The sequence below is a fragment of the Tachypleus tridentatus genome, chromosome 2 (genome assembly GCF_004210375.1).
Source record: "Tachypleus tridentatus isolate NWPU-2018 chromosome 2, ASM421037v1, whole genome shotgun sequence".
NCBI lineage: Eukaryota > Metazoa > Arthropoda > Merostomata > Xiphosura > Limulidae > Tachypleus > Tachypleus tridentatus.
This window is the reverse complement of record NC_134826.1, coordinates 89,966,369-89,985,475: the sequence shown is the minus strand read 5'-3', so window position 1 is coordinate 89,985,475 and position 19,107 is coordinate 89,966,369. Positions and strand designations below refer to the sequence as shown.

Here is a 19,107-nt window from a genome sequence, read left to right as displayed (position 1 = left end):
AAGACACACTGTTCTTAACTCTGAATTATATGACCACAAGATAGATATCTATTCAGTAGCCCCATACTTCTCACTATCTAGTTTAGTGTTCACTCTTAAAACGCTCCAACAGCTTAAAAGTGCGAGGAACATCCTATGGTGCCGTACGAATTCGAACCTGGGTCGCCGACGCGCACTCTAAAATAAAAGTAAAGGCTTTATATTTTTTGTAGTGAAGCACAAAGCTACACCATAGGCTATCTGTGCTATGCCCACCATATGTATGAAATCCAGTTTTTAGTGTTATGAGTCTTCAGACTTGCTGCTAAGCCACTGGAGAAAAACAAACATATCTACGTATTCCATTCATTAAGTGTTATAAGCCCACAACAGTGGCTGTGCCACTGGGAGGCATGTAAAACACCCTACTTATGTTAATACGAAAGTAGGATATGACGTCATAATAGTTTTATGAAGCATGCAGTGTTGTAAGCTAAATGTGAAAACAGGATATGATAACATAATAATTTCATGAAGCATATTGTGCTTTAATATAAACACGGAAGCAGGATATGACGTCATAATAATTCCATGAAGTATATAGTGCTTTTAGATAAAACATATATTTTGATTCTGTTTTATAACCTTAGCAAAACAAGTAATACACGTGAACTAAATATAGAAGTCAATAGTTGCAATCACAGTTACACAGTTAATCTCACAATTTCGAGTCGCGGACCAAAAACACGGCACCTAAAATATGATAAGGTCTATCCACTACTCTTCGTAAAAGTTTGGGGGTGGATACTGCCGGTTGCTTGCTTTCACAAACGTCGGTAGGTAACCTTAATAGCTTTGTTATAAACAAACACTTATAAATGTGCAGCGTTCCAAGATGGATTACGTAGAAAATGTATAATGTCTATGCCCTCCTCCAGCGGCAACTCAGAGGGCTTATAACACTAAAAACCAGATTTCGATACCCGTGTTGGGCACAGAACAGATAGCCCATTGTGTAGCTTTACGTTTAACAGCAAACAAACTAACGCCCGTAAAAGTCCCTAGTTGGAAAGAATAACGTAATATATTTCTAAGAACAATTCTGTAAAAATGAATTTATCATTTTGGGAAAATTAATTACTTTGTTATCAAATAGTTTTAATTTTTAAACTTTTAATTTCTATCTAAAATGTCTGATACGAAGATTAGAAATCTCAATAAGGAAATATGAAATATTAGACAAAAGAACGAGTTTATACGAAAAACGACATATTTTAGGCGTATTAATAATAGATTTGTTTGGTTAAATTGTGAGTTTTCTTACTCCGTGAATATTTTTTATAGAAATGCCAAACACTGCAGTTCACACACACACACACACATATATACTTGTAAAAAAAAATCTGACAAAATGTTCACTCCAAATCATCAATGTAGAGTAAATATTATTACAATTATTTATAAATATTACTGTAGACGTTGAAATATCGCAGAAAATATGCATCAAAATATATTCTATGATGTGCAAAAATATGTTTTGCATGCAGAGAAACATTAATTTTCTGCAAGAGATTTCGAATGGCATTTTCTTTCGACAGTTTGATGTTAATCCATGTTCTAGAGGACGTAATCCAGACAGGCAGTTTAACATTTCAAAACGACTTTTTCAGAGAAGAAAAATGGCTTCAATGGGCCACTTAGATGTTTCAGGGCACCGCACGAGACATTAACTATATTTAATACTTCCTACCTTCATTCCACCTGGTTACGTTTATTTAAAATTTAGCTCTTTTATTTTCTCTGCCCATGATCAGAACTTCGGTTTCAGGAATACTGCTGAGACCAGTTGGTGACAAACTACTATTCTGATTACTCTGTGTGATGGCGCCACATTCTTCTATTTGTGATAAAGGCGGTCTTTGTGATGGTGATTTCAAGTTCGCTGCCTCTCCACTGGGGCGCGCGTTGGTCGTGGGAGCAACGATCACAGCACAGAGAGACTCTTTGGCTGCGTTTGTCAACTTTGGTCGTTTAGCAAAAGTGAACTGTTGTTCGGACAAGAAGACCTTTACGAAAGAGAAGAGGACCCCAATTCCAATGAATACAAGACCTATCGTCTGGGAGGTACTTACCCCAGTGCCAACCCCAATAAAAACCAGTACCAACCCAGCCACTAACAGCACCGTACCGACGTATATAAACAATCTAAGCATCTGTTGGTCAACACGACATGTTCTTCTTGGAGATCGTCTGGACAGAATGCCCAAATGGGTGTCATGCGGGCTAGAGACGGCTGTCAAACTTTGTGCTCGTTCACGTCCACTTTTATAGCTCTTGTTCTTCTGCCTCTCTTGGCGGACGGCAACAGCTGGCATAGCAGATATCATCTCGGTCTAGAGAGAAAAGTTGCCATGTTTAAACACAGTAAGTATTTCCAGAAGCTTATTGTTTAAAACGAAAAACAATAACAAATATTGGATAAATTGACGAATATTCAGTTTCTTGTACAAGAAAAAATACAAAGATAAAATTCGAACTCCATACTTTGTGATTTTTTAAAACAAGGAAATTACAATACTGTTATTATGAATGCCCCACTCCTAGGGCACAGCGGAATGTCTGTGGACTTACAACGCTAGAATCTGGGTTTCGATACTCATGGTGGGCAGAGAACAGATAGTCCATTGTATAACTTCATGGTTAACCTCAAACAAAAAACTTATTATGAAAAGGTTTAATACCTATTACCGGATGCGATTTTTAAGGTCGGAGAAAAAATACTTTTGTTGTTTTAATTGTAAATCTACATTGTGGGCTGCTTGCATTCTGTTCAATACGAGATCGAATCTCGGATTTTATAGCCGTGAGTTTATAAACTTTGATGGACGATATACTGAAAGATAAAGGAAGATTTGTCTGTTTTCGCACAAATTTACTTCCCGAACTCCAATCTTCGTCCAACCAAACATGCTGTGGGGTTTTTATAATGTTACAGTCAATTCCATTACTCGTTGGTAAAAGAATTGCCTAAGAGATGACGACTAGCTGCCTTCCCTCGAGTCTTTTACTGCTATATGAGGAGCAGCTAGCGCAGATAGCCCTCGTGCTCGAAATTCTAAACAAACTTCATCTATTTTAATGAGATCACGTGGCAGGATTTAACTGTTACTCTTTTAACGTACTTACTAGATCACAAATAGCATTGACGGAAAAAAATAAAATAAAACTATGATTTACAAAACTTCTACTGAGAACTTTCTACAGATAAAATTTCTCCCCGGGATATGATAAACAAAATGTGTCAGTAGCGTAAAAGAAATAATGTTACTGAAGCGAACATAAAAAGTACACACACTCGTTGTAAAATCGAGTTTATATGTTCAAATTGTATGCAAGGTCAATGGGGTACCTTCTTCTTACTGTCGGAAAATATTTTGTCTGTCTTGATTTCATTTCCTGCAATTCAAGTAAGGTTATAGCAGGGAAACGAACAGGGAGTAGGGGTGGAGATCTGCACAAAATAAGAAAACGAAATGCCGGACTTTTGATGGGTTGGTACTTTTATTCTTTTCACAACAATGAGCAAATCCAAGCACGAAAGAAAGAATATATATATATATACATAATTTTCAGTTTTTCTGGTGTGCGAAAACAATCGATACCTCTTTAAAACCCGGGCCTGGCATGGCCTAGCGCGTTAAGGCGTGCGCTTCGTAATCTGAGGGTCGCGGGTTCGCGTCCGAGTCGTGCCAAACATGCTCGCCCTCCCAGCCGTGGGGGCGTTATAATGTGACGGTCAATCCCACTATTCGTTGGTAAAAGAGTAGCCCAAGAGTTGGCGGTGGGTGGTGATGACTAGCTGCCTTCCCTCTAGTCTTACACTGCTAAATTAGGGACGGCTAGCACAGATAGCCCTCGAGTCGCTTTGTGCGAAATTCCAAAAAACAACAACAAACAACAAATCTTTAAAACCTGGAATTAGAATCGAGGTGGCGACAAAACGGCTCTCGCCCTCTCTCTATGCAGTTGAAGTTTTTGAAGTATTGAAAAAAAAAATGAAGATTTGTGATTTTGCTTTAAATCATCTCCGAGTTTTAGTCTTATAAACCTGTTAGGTTATCGCCACCTATAGACAGAAAATACAAGCTTCTAAATCACCACCGTTGTATAAAATGAAACAAAAGAAGAAAAACGGGTGATACCGAGACAGTTTCTAAAATGACCAGTGACCTTTGATTTTGCCCTCATGATTGTGGCTTTCAACTTTCGATTAAAACCTGTTCATAGTTACAATAAAAAACAAAAGTCTCGTATTACAAGAGTTTAAAACTTAGTTCTTATATTCGCATTAGTTCGTCATTCTTGGGGCCTGGCATGGCCAAGCGCGTAAGGCGTGCGACTCATAATCCGAGGGTCGTGGGTTCGAGCCCGCGTCGCGTTAAACATGCTCGTCCTCCCAGCCGTGGGGGTGTATAATGTGACGGTCGATCCCACTATTCGTTGGTAAAAGAGTAGCCCAAGAGTTGCCGGTGGGTGGTGATGACTAGCTGCCTTCCCTCTAGTCTTACACTGCTAAATTAGGGACGGCTAGCACAGATAGCCCTCGAGTAGCTTTGTGCGAAATTCCAAAACAAACAAATCGTCATTCTTGTTATGGGTTGTCGATTCGAAGTTGAAAAATTGGAAAGAAATTTACGGTTGTTTCAAAATTTAACATGCTTGAAATGAGATTACGGTCACACATCCAGTACATCTCAATTGACAATAACCCCCAAGCCCACATGGGTCGGCGGCAATAATCATTCCAATCTCTCTGCACTAAAAATGTGTTTAGTTTGGAATTTCGCGCAACGCTACACGAGAACTATCTTTGTTAACAGTTTCCGGTTACGAATAGAAGACTACAGGAAAGGCAGGTAGTTATCACCACCCTTCGCCAATCTCTTGGGCTATTTTTTTTAACAATGATTTTAATTGATTAACCGCCACATTATAACGCCCCTCGCCACGATAGCAAGGATGAACATGTTTGGTGGGACAGGGATTCGAACCCGTGATCGTCAGACTTCGAATCAAACCACCTAATCACCTAGCCATTTCGGTCCTGGTTACAAATTAATTATTTCCGTATTTTCTACGTCGAGAATACCTAATAACTCCAACTCGTCAGCTCTGTAAATAATCATTTCAGCTCATCTTGGTTGAGAATAACCACTTCCAATCTTCCTTTCTCGTCGAAAATAATAACTTCCATCTCACCCAGGTAGAGAGCAAACACTCCCAACCGCGCTGGCTTGACAGGTGCAGACTTTCACACCATCAAATAAACACGGTTTCATCAACAGCTGTACGTAGAAAAGCCATCAATATTTAATCCTAATACGCATAGTAATTTACATACGATGAAAAAGGCGCATGCGCTACATAGTACATAGACATGGCCTGTCAATACGGCTGAGAGAGAAAATTACGTATATGCGATAAAAACACTTGTGATAAAAATTAATCCATCTCTATAAATTAGAACTAAAGCAAGGTCCATTGAAAACAACATCAAAGACGACCCAGCATAAGATACTGACTGGAAAATGTTTAACCCTTATACGGCGGCCATCATCAATTGATGATGCTACCTATAACATCCCAAGTGTTTAAGGGTTAATGTTACAAATCTACACTGGAGCAAACCTCCAATTATTATACTACGTCTCCCGTATAATAACTTTCCATGTCTCTCTGCCCCTGATGTTGTTAATTTCAATTTTCCATCAAACATCTTTATTTTTTGCCTTCTTGTTGGTTTTTAAATTCTTTCTTTTCATTGTTTCGCGTCCCAGTTTGTCTCTCTCTCACTTTCATGATTACAATGTAAGTAAGCCATCATTTCACTACGCTTGCTGTTTCTGATCAAAGTCAACAGGGACAGCACTGTAATGTAATTTTGGACTACTAACTTCAACCCTCAGTTTTAAAATAATTTACCTCTCTAACATGTTTTTTTACCCCCTTCCCAGTGGTATAGCGGTATGTCTGCGAACTTACAACGCTAGAAACTTTGTTTCTATACTGGTGGTAGGCAGAGTACAGATAGCCCCTTGTGTGACTTTGTGCTTAACTTCAAATAAACAAACTAACAAACATGTTTTTATCGTGTCTAGAATAAACCGAAAGGGGGGTTGGGGTGCTCATTTATTATAGACATAAAGACTGTTAATTATCTGCTGAAAACAAATAACATACTTTCGTAAACAGAGGGAAATATAATGTGAGAGTCAGCAAATGACAGAACAAATTCGGCGTACGAATTAACAAAGGGCGATAAGTAAAGCGTTGATCTATCGACACAACGAGTTCCGTTAGGGTAAAATGAAATACGTGGAGCATGTGTAACGAAGGTTCTACGTCACGTGATTTCCAGGAATATTGTTGCATGTACAAAGAAGTTGAGATCGGCGACTGAGTCTAAAACGCTGGAAGTGGTCGTGAAGACGAAATAGGTTATAAGAAAGCACATTTCTGGTACTCTCTTCATAACCTGGTGCTGATAAGCTGTTTATTATGATTTTGCTTTTTGGTGCAAACGTATTGAACGTAAAATATGGCTAAATTTCAAGTTCACGAAGTCAAACTTCGAGTTTGAAATGACAAACGCACTCCCGAGTTCAGAGGTTTGCTAGTTTGAGGTACCAGTCCCAGACTCGATTAATGAGTTAAACTGATTGTTTGAATTAACTATTCTGGGTGTACCAAGTGGCTAGTGCTGCCGAATTGTGAATTCGAGAGTTCATGGGTTACTGTCCCTTCTCACACAATTGCGTTAGGCACTTTGAAGCTGTGGGTGCGTTATAAGAGAGACGGTGAGATCCCACTATTTGTTCAGACAAGAGTAGCCTGGGAATTGGCGTCTTTAATCTTTCAGTTCAAAAATAATGGGCCCGGCATGGCCAGGTGGTTAAAGAACTCGCCACGTAATTCGGGGGTCGCGGGTTCGAATCCCTGTCACAACAAATATGCTCGCCCTTTCAGCCGTGGGGGCGTTATAATGTCACGGTCAATCCCACTATTCAGTTGGCGATGGGTGGTGATGACTCGCTACTTTCCCTCTAGTTTTACACTGCTAAATGAGGGACGGCAAGCAAAAATAGCCCTCGTGTAGCTTTGCAAGAAATTCAAAATAAACCAAACAAAACCAAAATTTAGGGCAGTTATGCAGAGACAGGCGTTATGTATGGGTTCTAAACCCTAACTTGAGTAACAATAGTACTGTGACATGATCAGAAACGGTCCAAACAGACATTAAATGTATTCATAATTTGACGTTATTATTAACAGTACTTGTTCAACATATCTCTGTCCTATATCCGTTTATTGTGGCCGAGTTATACATTCGGTACTCACAAACAAACCATTGAAAGGAGGTACAGTTGCGTGCCTAAAACAAAAACATCAATGGTATATCTAATATAGACGGCATTTTCACGAGAGTATGTTTTGAAAGAGGGTTCGATATTAAAATCATTAAGTCGAGTTCATGTATACATGTTTACTAGACATGTTGCAAACATGCTGTTAGCCAGATTAAAGCTTATGGCAGACTACAGTTGCATTTAAGCGTTATGACGCTTTATTTACATAAAACAATTACACTCTCATACTATCTACCCTAATATCTAATACTCACGCTCCGCTGTGGGATAAAACGGCCCTCTCCATATTTCACGAAGATCCCAACGTATTGATCAAGTTTGTCTATTGTTCCAAAATAGTTGTTTTAAAATGGTAAATAGTAAAAACCTGATGTAGTGTGAACCAGATTAAGTAGACAGAAGTAAAGCCCAAATTAAAGACAGAAGTAAAGATGGGAATAAGAGATATTTAAACTAGTGTTGTTTGATACTCATTAACCCACTTTCCACACATTTTGAGCACGTAATTATAATTGTTTTGTTTTGGAATTTCGCACAAAGCTACTCGAAGGCTATCTGTGCTAGCCGTCCCTAATTTAGCAGTGTAAGACTAGAGGGAAGGCAGCTAGTCATCACCACCCACCGCCAACTCTTGGGCTACTCTTTTACCAACGAATAGTGGGATTGACCGTCACATTATAACGCCCCCACGGCTGGGAGGGCGAGCATGTTTGGCGCGACCGGGATGCGAACCCGCGACCCTTAGATTACGAGTCGCACGCCTTAACACGCTTGGCCATGCCGGGCCCGTAATTATAATTAAAATTTTGTCAAGCAAAGAGAGACAGTGTTTTGAAAAGTGACCTTCCTCAGAAAGAAAAAAAAACGAACTAGTAACTATACATAAAATTATTTTTTGAAATACACTTTTGCGCAGCAGATAGTAACTTTGTAAAGACTTCTAGAGCGCCAACAGTACGTTTACAGAATTACAGCGCGAAAACCCGAAGCTCGATTTCTTGAGGCGAAAAGAGTGCATGTGGTCTATTTTACTAGTTTGAAACTAAAAATAATAACAGTCTTTCTAAGTTCATTTAAATATATATATATTTCGTAGAAGAGGGAAGGAAATAAACGAATAGAACATTATTCCTTCTGGAGACATCACTAAATTTCTGTACGAAGTTCCTGTTACGTATATCGACACAGGTTTTCACCCATAATTCTTCAAAGTCACTTTCATACAGTATTCGGCCAGGCATGGCCAGTTGGTTAGGGGCGCTCGGTTCGTGATTTGAGGGTCGTGTGTTCGAATCCCCATTACACCAAGCATGTTTGCTCTTTCAACAGTGGGTGCGTTATAAGGTGAGGGTTATCCCACTATTCATTGGTAAAAGAGTAGCCCAAGCGTTAGTGGTGGGTGGTGATGATTAGCTGCCTTCCCTCTAATCTTACACTGATCAATTGGAGATGGCTAGCTCAGATAGTCCTCGTGTAACTGTAAACGAAATACAAACACAGACAAACAACTAAATCATATAATCCACGATGACGAGAAAACCCACCTGTAGAGAAAATTATATATGTAAAAACGGCTGGTATGGATAGAGAAAGCACTATGTAGAGGAGTGAACAACATTTCGACCTTCTTCGGTCATCATCAGACCATCAACTGGCATGCTGCATAAAACCAGAAATTTACGGACTTATACAACGAAACATAAATCAAATCAACACTAGGAAGGACAGGAACAAAAAGATCTGCCACAACAAAAATCTAGAAAAACTAAGATGCAAACAACAGAAAAGACACCAAAACGACAAACCGTTGACTAACCTCATAATTAACATATCCGACCGACAATTAAACACAGACGAGATACATCTACTTAACAAAGGACTCAACTTCGCAATACCACCTAGGTACATCCCAACCTTAGAAATTAAAGAATGTTTAGAAGACCTAGCCAGGAGACTTGTGATACTTTCCACAGAAAACAACAAATAACCAACAGAAATAAAACAAATTCGACAATTCTATTGATATCCAACAGCCAAACTTCACAGAAAAATTTTAAAAAAGTATATTTTCCAGAAACACCGAAAAACAACATCTTAAACAATTTTTTCAAATAATTTTCTCACAAAATCATCAACATAATTTCACAAAACAGAAAACTAAAAAACGACCTTACAAAAAGAGACATTAATGCGATTAAAAACCTAAAACAAGACAAAAACATAAAAATTTTAAAAGCAGATAAAGGAAACGCTATAGTCATAATGAACACTAATGAATAATCCAAAAAATGAAAAACATTCTATGAGACACAAACAAATTTAAATCAATACACAAATTCAACAAAGACACACGAAACCCAACTAAACAAAATACTACTAAAAATGAGAAAAGCCAACACAATTTAAAAAAACACTTTATTCCTACCGACGCAAGACCGACTTACGCATACTACAAATATACGGCATTGCCAAACCTCATAAACCAGATTGTCCATTACGACCAATAATGTCCACATATGAATTGTTCAATTACAACTTGGTAAACACACAGCATAGACATTCTCTTTTAATTTCAAATCTAACCTTAATCCACTTAATCATAAAGCCTTAATGGCCAGTTTCGATGTTATATCCCTCTTTACAGAAGCCCAACCGCTGAAGCCTGCAAGATAGCCTTAGAACTCTATATCCGAGACCCTATTCCATCAATAGACATTCCCAGCAACCAATTAGCAATCCTCATAGAATTCACCACGATGAAGACAAACTTCATGTTCAACAACTCCAACTATACACAAACAAATGCTCTAAGCGTGGGCAACCCAGTATCACCAGTTCTAGCCAATATTTTTATGACACAAGTTGAAACACAAGCAATTAACACAGCATCACATCCACCACTATACTGGTACAGATATGTAGACGACACGATGGCGGGATTTACATCTTCAGAACACACACTTAATGTTTTCAATCACATTAACTCTATACATCCCAACATTAACTTCACATGTGAACAGGAAGAAAGCAATCAAATATCATTTCTTAACCTCAAAATTACAAGAACCGACACACAATTCAAAACAGAAATCCACCGAAAAATAACCCATACTGGACTATACATTCCTTGGGTCTCGGCACATGAAACAAAACAAAAACTCAACATATATATGTAAAAACGGCTCGTTTGGGTTGAGACAATTTTACAACGTTTCGACCTTCTTCGTTCATCGTCAGGTTCACAAAGAAAGAGAGAGGTAACTGACCGGAAGCTGACCCCATGTTTGAAAGGGGTTGTGTAATGAGTGTCGGAGTGTAGAGGGCGGGCTTAGATGTTGTATATTCAACGATGTGGGTTTTCTAACTCTACAAGTGGGTTTTCTCGACATCACTGAAAAACTCAACATACTAAGAAACCAAATAAACACAGCCATAAAACTATGCTCACCAGATAAAATTAACGATGAATTAGACAAAATGAAACAATACTTCATCAACATCAATAAGTTAACTCCACAACCCGTAGAAAACATTATACGCACACACCTGGACAGAAAGCAAAATCAACCAACTAAAGTAAATATATCTCACGAATCAAAAAATCACGAAACCATATACTGCTGTATACCATATATTCCTGACATCAGCAAACAAATAACCAACATTTGGCAAAAATTAGTAACAAAATATGACATTCCAGTTAATACCAAATTTATTCAAAAACCAGTCACAAAACTAAGGCATATACTGTGTAAGGCATATACTTTCTCTATTCATACCAGCCGTTTTTAAATATATAAATCATGTAATATTAACAGATAATCGTTCTATTTAATTAGTTACGAACGGTGGCTAAATTGGAATTTAACAATCCATTCAGAATATCAGGAACGGTAACGGCTTGAATCCTCAAAAGGCGGGACGTCGTTCCGGATTGATCCGCCCCTGCTTGAGAAATATGATTATCACAAATGCTCGAGAGTTTATTACTAAAAACAATAGGATGAACAAACGTTAGCCCTGAAAACTAAAGTTTCATCATTACAGCAACAAACTCTTTAGGATCTGTATTTGTAAAATAGGTTACAGAAATATGTGTAATAGGAGAAGCTGGTGAACCCCGAGAGAATTAATAAAATTAAAATTTAAAATTATAAGTTACATGTGTATTATTGCTCGATATTATTGACAGGCCACGCCCACACCTTTAATAAACGAAATATAATATTTATAATATTCTCACAGTCATTAAAAATGTTTTGATTTCAAACCTGATAATTTATATCATCCCTCTTCCTGGAGTATCAAGAAAATAAATCATCTCTAGTCAATAAATAAATATTTGTCACAATAAATAAACAAAGAAGGCCTGAAGTATCAGGAAGGTAAGTCGTCGCTAGTTAATGTTTATTTATTGTGGTAAACATATATTTATTGACTAGTGGTAATTTACCTTCCTGATACTCCAGGCCTTCTTTAAATAAATATTTACTACAATAAATAAACAAAGAAGGTCTGGAGTATCAGGAAGGTAAATCATCTCTGGTGAATAAATAAATGTTCGTCACAATAAATAAACAAGAAAGGCCTAAAAACTAGAAAGTTTCACAACAAATATTCTATAATAAAATTTAAAATGCTTTAACAGCAAACATTTTTCTTGTGAGGTATGTACAGCAAAATTTACAACAAAATCGATTTGTTTTATTTCGTCTCGATATCCGAGAAAACCGTTTGGATGGAAGTTCACGTAGACGTTGTTGGTTTGTGCATGTGTTTGAATGTTGATTTATTCAATAAATGTGAAAGGTAAATCCAGAAAAATAAAGGTCACATTCGTTATGAAACTGTAACCTACTATAATACGTGGTTTTACTTCTTCCAACAAAATATACAAGTGTTGGTCTGAATACGTGTAAAATTTTATTACTTCCAAATAAGCACGTGTAGGTCTGAATTTGTGTAAAATTTGTTCTTCTAGCTATTACACTAAATTAGTCAGTTGATTGAAATTTAGATAAAGACAAGAACTACGTTGTCACATATATATATATATACTGTTCTTTTTCTTTTTAGCGTTTTAAGCTTTCTAGCTTCTGGCTCCATTTAGATGTTTTAGGCCTATCGTTAAGACTTAACCTTAAAACAACAATCCAAGTAACTTTAATTAATTCCAAATAAGAACTGCAGGAGTAGAAAGTTGGAAGATGCTTATTTTTGATGTTTTGCCAACACTGTAGAAATATATTATTACAAAAGAAAACCCTAAATAAGGAACAGAGGAAACGTATGTGAATTTGTAATTTTTAATACCGAACCGAGATTTGTTTGTATCTACATGGCTCATTGTTTGTTTCTTGTTAAGTGCAAAGCTATGCCCACAGCAGGGAATGGACTACGAATTTGAGCGATATAAGCCTTTCAGATGTACCCATTGAATTATTTTGGGCTAAAACGCTAATAAAAGAAATATCCGATTTTTTTTTTAAATAAAAGCACAGAATTTATATTTACTGCAAATAAAATAATGATTAAGGTTTCCTGAAAAAAAAAGAGTGTATCAAGACATTTTAATGTTTCATGCTATCTGTTATTTTTTACACAAGTTAGAAAACTGGTTTCTTTACCTTAAACGTGATACCCCACAGCCCCACCACACTTTAATCTAGTTTAGAACTTTTGCACAAAGCTACACAAATGACTATCTGTGCATATCCTTCCCTAATTTTGAATTTATAAACAGAATGGAGGTCAGTTAGGCAATAGATCCCACCGCCAACTGTTGGGAGGTTTAATAGCCACTCATACAACTCAACAAGGGTTATGAAGTACGGAACATGTTTTGGTGGTAATGGGACATGAACCTTAAACTCTCGGATTCACAGTCAGCGTACAGTATTTTGTTTGTTTTTTTAATTTTGCGCAAAGATACACGAGGGCTATCAGCGCTAGCCCTCCCTAATTTAGCAGTGTAAGACTAGAAGGAAGGCAGCTAGTTATCCCCACCCACCGCCAACTCTTGGGCTACTCTTTTACTAACGAAGAATGAGATTGACCGTAACATTATAACGTCCCCATGGCTGAAAGGGCGAGCATGTTTGGTGTGACGGGGATTCGAACCCGCAAACCTCGGATTACGAGTTGAGTGCCCTAACCACCTGGCTGTGCCGGGCCCAGCGTGCAGTAAGCACAAGGCAACGCATGACTGTGCCACCACGGAGTATTTTGTGCAACGAGTGTTTAATAATCATGCAAAACACGTAAACAACAAATTATCTTGAAAAATGCACACACACAACACCCTCCCAAAAAGTTTACCAGCCTCTTGGAATTAATATTTCGTATGAAATTAATTAGTAAGGTTGTTATAAAATCTAATCTCTCGGATTATAAAAACTTAGTTGGTTTTGATAAAGGTAATTTATAGTTTTAGTAATCAGTAAAACGTAGTTTACTGTTTTACATTTTTCACTAATGCACACTTACAAAAAAATAAAAGCACTTGCATTTTATAATGAAGTGAGAGTGTCTTGGATAGTAATAAATGGTTGGTTATTTATGCAAGAAGGTAAAAATATATCGTAGTTCTGTAAACGTTTTACGTCACGTCACGCGAACAAAAACTATGAAAAAATAATCTGTTTGAGGAGTAATCTGGAAAATTAAGCTAGGTGGCGACCCCAAGTCCACTTTACTGGACATTATTGATGGAGACGTAAACTAGGCGGCGACACCAGGTCTACATTACTGGACATTATTGATGGAGAAGTAAACAAGGTGGCGACACCAGGTCTACTTTACTGGACATCATTGATGGAGAAGTAAACTAGGTGACGACACCAAGTCTACTTTACTGGACAATATTGATAGAGAAGTAACCAAGGTGACGACACCAGGTCTACTTTACTGAAATATTTCCCGGTAATAGAAAGAAAAAAAAAAAGAGCACATTCATAAGAGTTTAAGTTTATCCTCTAATTAAGTTAAACTAAGATTTTTTAGATCTTGATCTGAACAATTTTATCCAATGCGTTTATGGAAGTTAGCGATACTCTTAGGGTATCATTATTTTTAAAACAATTTATGAATAATGCATTTATTTCTTTATAAAACTCTACAAGAACATTTATTTACTGAGTAAGTTTTGGGTTTGAATAGACGGAAGTTAAAATTATTGTTAAAACTATGATTTTGTAGCCTGGTATATGGACTAATAACGCTTAACTTCGAGGTTCGATTTCCCCACGGTGTACACAGAGATAGTTCAATGTGGTTTTGTTCTAAAATACACAAACAATACAAATATTTTATTATTCATTTTAATGACGTTGTAAACAAATATTTTAAACAAATATAAACAGAACCTATTGATATTTAATAACGTTTACAACCAGCACTTGAAACTGTAAACTAAGTTAGCATTTACAACCAGCACTTGAAACTGTAAACTAAGTTAACATTTACAACCAGCACTTGAAACTAAAATGTTACTGATTCGTTTCTCATTAGCCCCCCTCTGGCACAGAGAAATGCCCGTGGATTTACAACGCCCGAAACCAGAATTAGAGACTTGTAGTGGGCAGAGCGCAGATAGCCCACTGTGTAGCTTTGCCCTTAGCTACAAATAAACACACTTCTCAACAAGACACGAAACCCGTAACGGTTCAGTAAAGCATGGTATGATTTAAAATCATTTTCAGTTATATTGAGATGTAATATAAACAGACCTCGATTCACCAAGTTAAGCAAATACTTTAAAGCAATTGTTTATTTTAAAGAGAATATTAATTAGGGTAGATGTATCTTGTATAATAACTACAAGACAAAGATAAAAACAGGTAAGAAACTTGGAAGACGGTCTGAATATTGAAAGTTGGAACGTTCTGAAACCCATTAATCTCTTTGTTTGTATTGTAACACAAGTCCCAAAAGTAAGTGTTATATCAGAAAAATGGTCCGACTAGGTTGTCGCTCTTATCAATTCTGAGCCCGGCATGGCCAAGAGTTGGCGGTGGGTGGTGATGACTAGCTGCCTTCCCTCTAGTTTTATACTGCTAAATTAGGGACGGCTAGCGCAGATAGCCCTCGAGTAGCTTTGCGCGAAATTCAAAATCAAACAAACAAAATTATCATTTTTCCTTTATCATTATTCTAATCCAGAAAGAGAAAATAACATCAGATACTCGGATGTTACTAGGACTAACCTAACTCTATAAAAATGAAAATGTAGAATGCTCTTTCATCAACCAATTCAGCTACTGTTTTAATAGTTTATTTGTTCTCAACACTCTACTCAAAGGTTATTGTCGCTAGCCGTCCCTGACTCTGAACCGACAGACTGGTGGTGACAGTCAACAGCACCCACAACTATTTAATCAAACTGAGACTTAACTGTCACTGTTAGAATACAAGTTTCAGCAACTGATAGTTCAGAATGAAACCGACTAAGGTGTTAACCGTGATAGCTGGTTTACATTTAACGCCTACCTGAGCCTAACATCCCTGCGACAAAATGCTTTAAGAGTTGTCAGGCAACCATAAGTGTAGAAACAAAAGCATGAAAAAGTGGAAAGAATTCTGAACAAGGTTACTGACAATTAAAATAAGACATTTAAAAATAAGCTTGAATTGCTTCCATTTGAACTAAAAAAGAGGGGAGATATAGACAAGTCTTAGTATTAGATTTCCACAATAAATCACATTTATGGATATTTAAGAAAGAAATAAAGTGTTGGGAACTTGTTGGGATTAACTACTTATTCATTACATCACTTTTACTGAATAAGTTTGCTCACATACCATTCTGACCTTAAATAACAACTTACCCGTTGTGCTTACGTGAGGTTTCAGCACTTTAATCAGGAACAGTAACTAAACAAGATGTCTGCTATTGGTGAAGGTAATCACCACCTTTGTTTAATTATCTGTTGGGATTTCCGATAGAACAGGTGAATATGGCCTCATTTACACTTCCAACAGCATTTGTAAGCGCGGTATTCCATTTCCAGCGGAGAAGCGTGTTCTCGTTCGCTCATTTGGTGAACCACTCTGACCGGATGATAACAAGGAGCGCATGCGCAAAGAAAAAATCTACGGTCTCGAGAAATAATTTATTTTTCTACCTTATCATATAAAACGGAAAAAAAAAGAAACATTGTTGTAGGACGTAAATAAAACAATGGTAATGTTATTGAACAAATTAGATTAACTAGAAACACTGAAGAAAACTACAAAAAGACCTATGGGTTTGTCCCACATTTAATGTAACAGTGAACGAGATTGGTGATAGGGGAAAAACAAAACCAGCAATATCCACCTTTTGTATTTTATGAAAGTTTGTTTGTGATGTTAAATTCCACGTAAAACTACTTGAAGACTATGCGCGCTAGACGTAACTACTTTAAAAGTGAAGGAAGGCAGTTAGTCAATACCACCCACCGCTAACTTCTGGGGTACTCCTTTATTAACTAATAGTGGAATTGATCTTCACGTTGTAAAGGCGCCCAATGTTGAAAGGGAAAGTATGCCCGTTGAAGGAATTTGAACCCGCGAATCGAATACTCTAACCATCAGACCATGCTAAGCCTATTTCAGGAAAGAGCTAACAATGCTTCCTGACATCTAACGTAATAATGAACTGGAATGGTTAAAAAGAAGCATAAATTTCCACCTTTTGTTGTTCAGAAAATCTCATTAAACTTACCCGGTCAGGGAAAAGCGGTCATCTTTAAAATTCCAACTACTTTGTTGCCTCTACTTTTAAAGTCTTGTGTGTTAATCGAAATCCGGATTTATTTTTACTGTTTATTTACTGCTCTCTTACTGGGGAATCTACAGCAGTATTTCGTATTTGATCTGATGACGTTAATAAACAACGAAACTGATTTTAGCCGCGGCTCATAGAGTAAGTCTGAGTTGTTGTTTTTTTCAAGCACACACTTTTATCTTCTAGCTCTATATGCTCACTGATTTGGTATTTAATTACAGCCGTGACTATTGAGGATTCCCTCTTGTTTTTTCGTGTATCAGATAATAGAGATCTAAAATTTCTATAGAAACACTTATAAATGGTAACCTTTTCCTTAATTATATGAGATTACGACCGTTTTCTTACAACTTTCAAGGTCATTGGTTAATTATAGACGTGATATGGAATACTGCATTTTAGAAATAAAATGATTGGAAAGGTAAACTACCATGTTACTTATAACAATGTATGTTATGTAGTGATGTTACCTATAACTGTGCATGTTATGGAACGAAAATCTGAAATAACCCATGACATTTGGCTTTAGATTTTTTGCTATTTTTAGCGCAAAGTTACACAGTGTATTATCTGCACTCTGTACACTGCGGGGGAATCATACCCGGGATATTAGTGTTGTGAGTCTAAACTTACCGCTGATCCACAGGTGGGCTCGATTTTAGGGTCATCATTATTAATGTTTCTTAAGAAATTTCCCGTTTTTCTTTTAAAGAAACATATGTATATAAAGAGCACCTTATCATAAGTCTACTTTTACAATCAGACATAGGATGGCTAAATTCGTCCTTAATGGATTTTCGTGCATAGCCCCAAAACTATCTCATGACGGGACTATCTGCTTATTGCTAATATATATGTGCATAATCTAATCATGCATTAACTTCCTTTATTGCAAATAATATGACTGTGAACTTTACAAATATATGTTAACCGTGTAAAATAGCAAGAAAAAAATCCCATAAAAGTTTAAGGACTGATATCTAGGGGATATTTTGTTCGTAACTGAGATTTAAAGTTTTATAAATTTTATTTTAACGCCTATTATATATAGATGTATATCCTAAAATTTCATGTTCGATTACCTATGGATATATTCTGAAATAAATGCCTGTATAACAAACGAATTCATGCATTAATCTTTACTGTTCTACACCCTACATTTTGTTATGAAAGGCAATGTTATCAGACATCTACTAGATAATCAGTAATACTAACTACAGGTAGATATATAGTTTGTTATTTACTGAAGAAAACATTGAAACAGGTAATTTTCTTGACAATCTATACAAAAAACACAGATACAAGACAGAATGCATCTTATTAACCAATGAAAAGGTAGCATATTCACGTTGCCATAGAAATAATTACGAAAGACAGATCGTCCAAGATATTCGTGTACAGAAATGCACACAACGATGAATAATTAATTTAGATATCTTCTAAAAATACCACTCAATGCTAGAGTTGAGATATAATGCCATAAATGGTAGAGAGGGCCAACCCTTTCCCATAGTTTGATTTGGCTTATTTTGAATTTCGCACAAAGCTACACGAGGGCTATCTGCGCTAGCCGTCCCTAATTTTGCAGTGTAAGACTACCAGCTCTTGGGCTACTACTCTTTTACCAACGAATAGTGGGATTGACCGTCACATTATAACGCCCCCACGGCTGAAAGGGCAAGCATGTTTGGTGTGACGAGGATTCGAACCCACGCCCCTCGGATTACGAGTCGAGTGTCTTAACCACCTGACCAGGTATGAAAAACGATGCTTTTGTTTGACGTCATTTCATATTTTCCTACTGATTCCATCACTTAATTGAGTATCTTCTACGGTATTACAGCAATAGAATTGAAACGGCTACCAAATTCGAACTGTTTGCTGAATTTTTTATCCGTTTAAAGTCGATCTATGACGATGAGTGAAGTGGGTGGA

The 19,107-nt window shown here is 36.9% G+C and overlaps 1 protein-coding gene across 2 annotated transcripts; it reads right to left on the bottom strand.

Annotated features, from left to right (window-relative positions):
* Positions 1 to 146: 146 nt before the first annotated feature.
* LOC143244489 (uncharacterized) lies at positions 147 to 16,426 on the bottom strand. 2 transcript variants are annotated; one of them, XM_076489273.1, is made up of 2 exons: positions 16,232 to 16,426; positions 147 to 2,372 (listed from the first exon to the last, which is right to left on the bottom strand). In XM_076489273.1, exon 2 carries the CDS (start codon positions 2,364 to 2,366, stop codon positions 1,755 to 1,757), a length of 612 nt encoding a protein of 203 aa, XP_076345388.1. In that variant the 5' UTR covers positions 2,367 to 2,372; positions 16,232 to 16,426; the 3' UTR covers positions 147 to 1,754. The 2 variants fall into 2 exon arrangements, with proteins under 2 accessions (XP_076345388.1, XP_076345387.1); XM_076489272.1 differs by lacking the exon at positions 16,232 to 16,426 and adding an exon at positions 5,129 to 5,380.
* Positions 16,427 to 19,107: the final 2,681 nt, after the last annotated feature.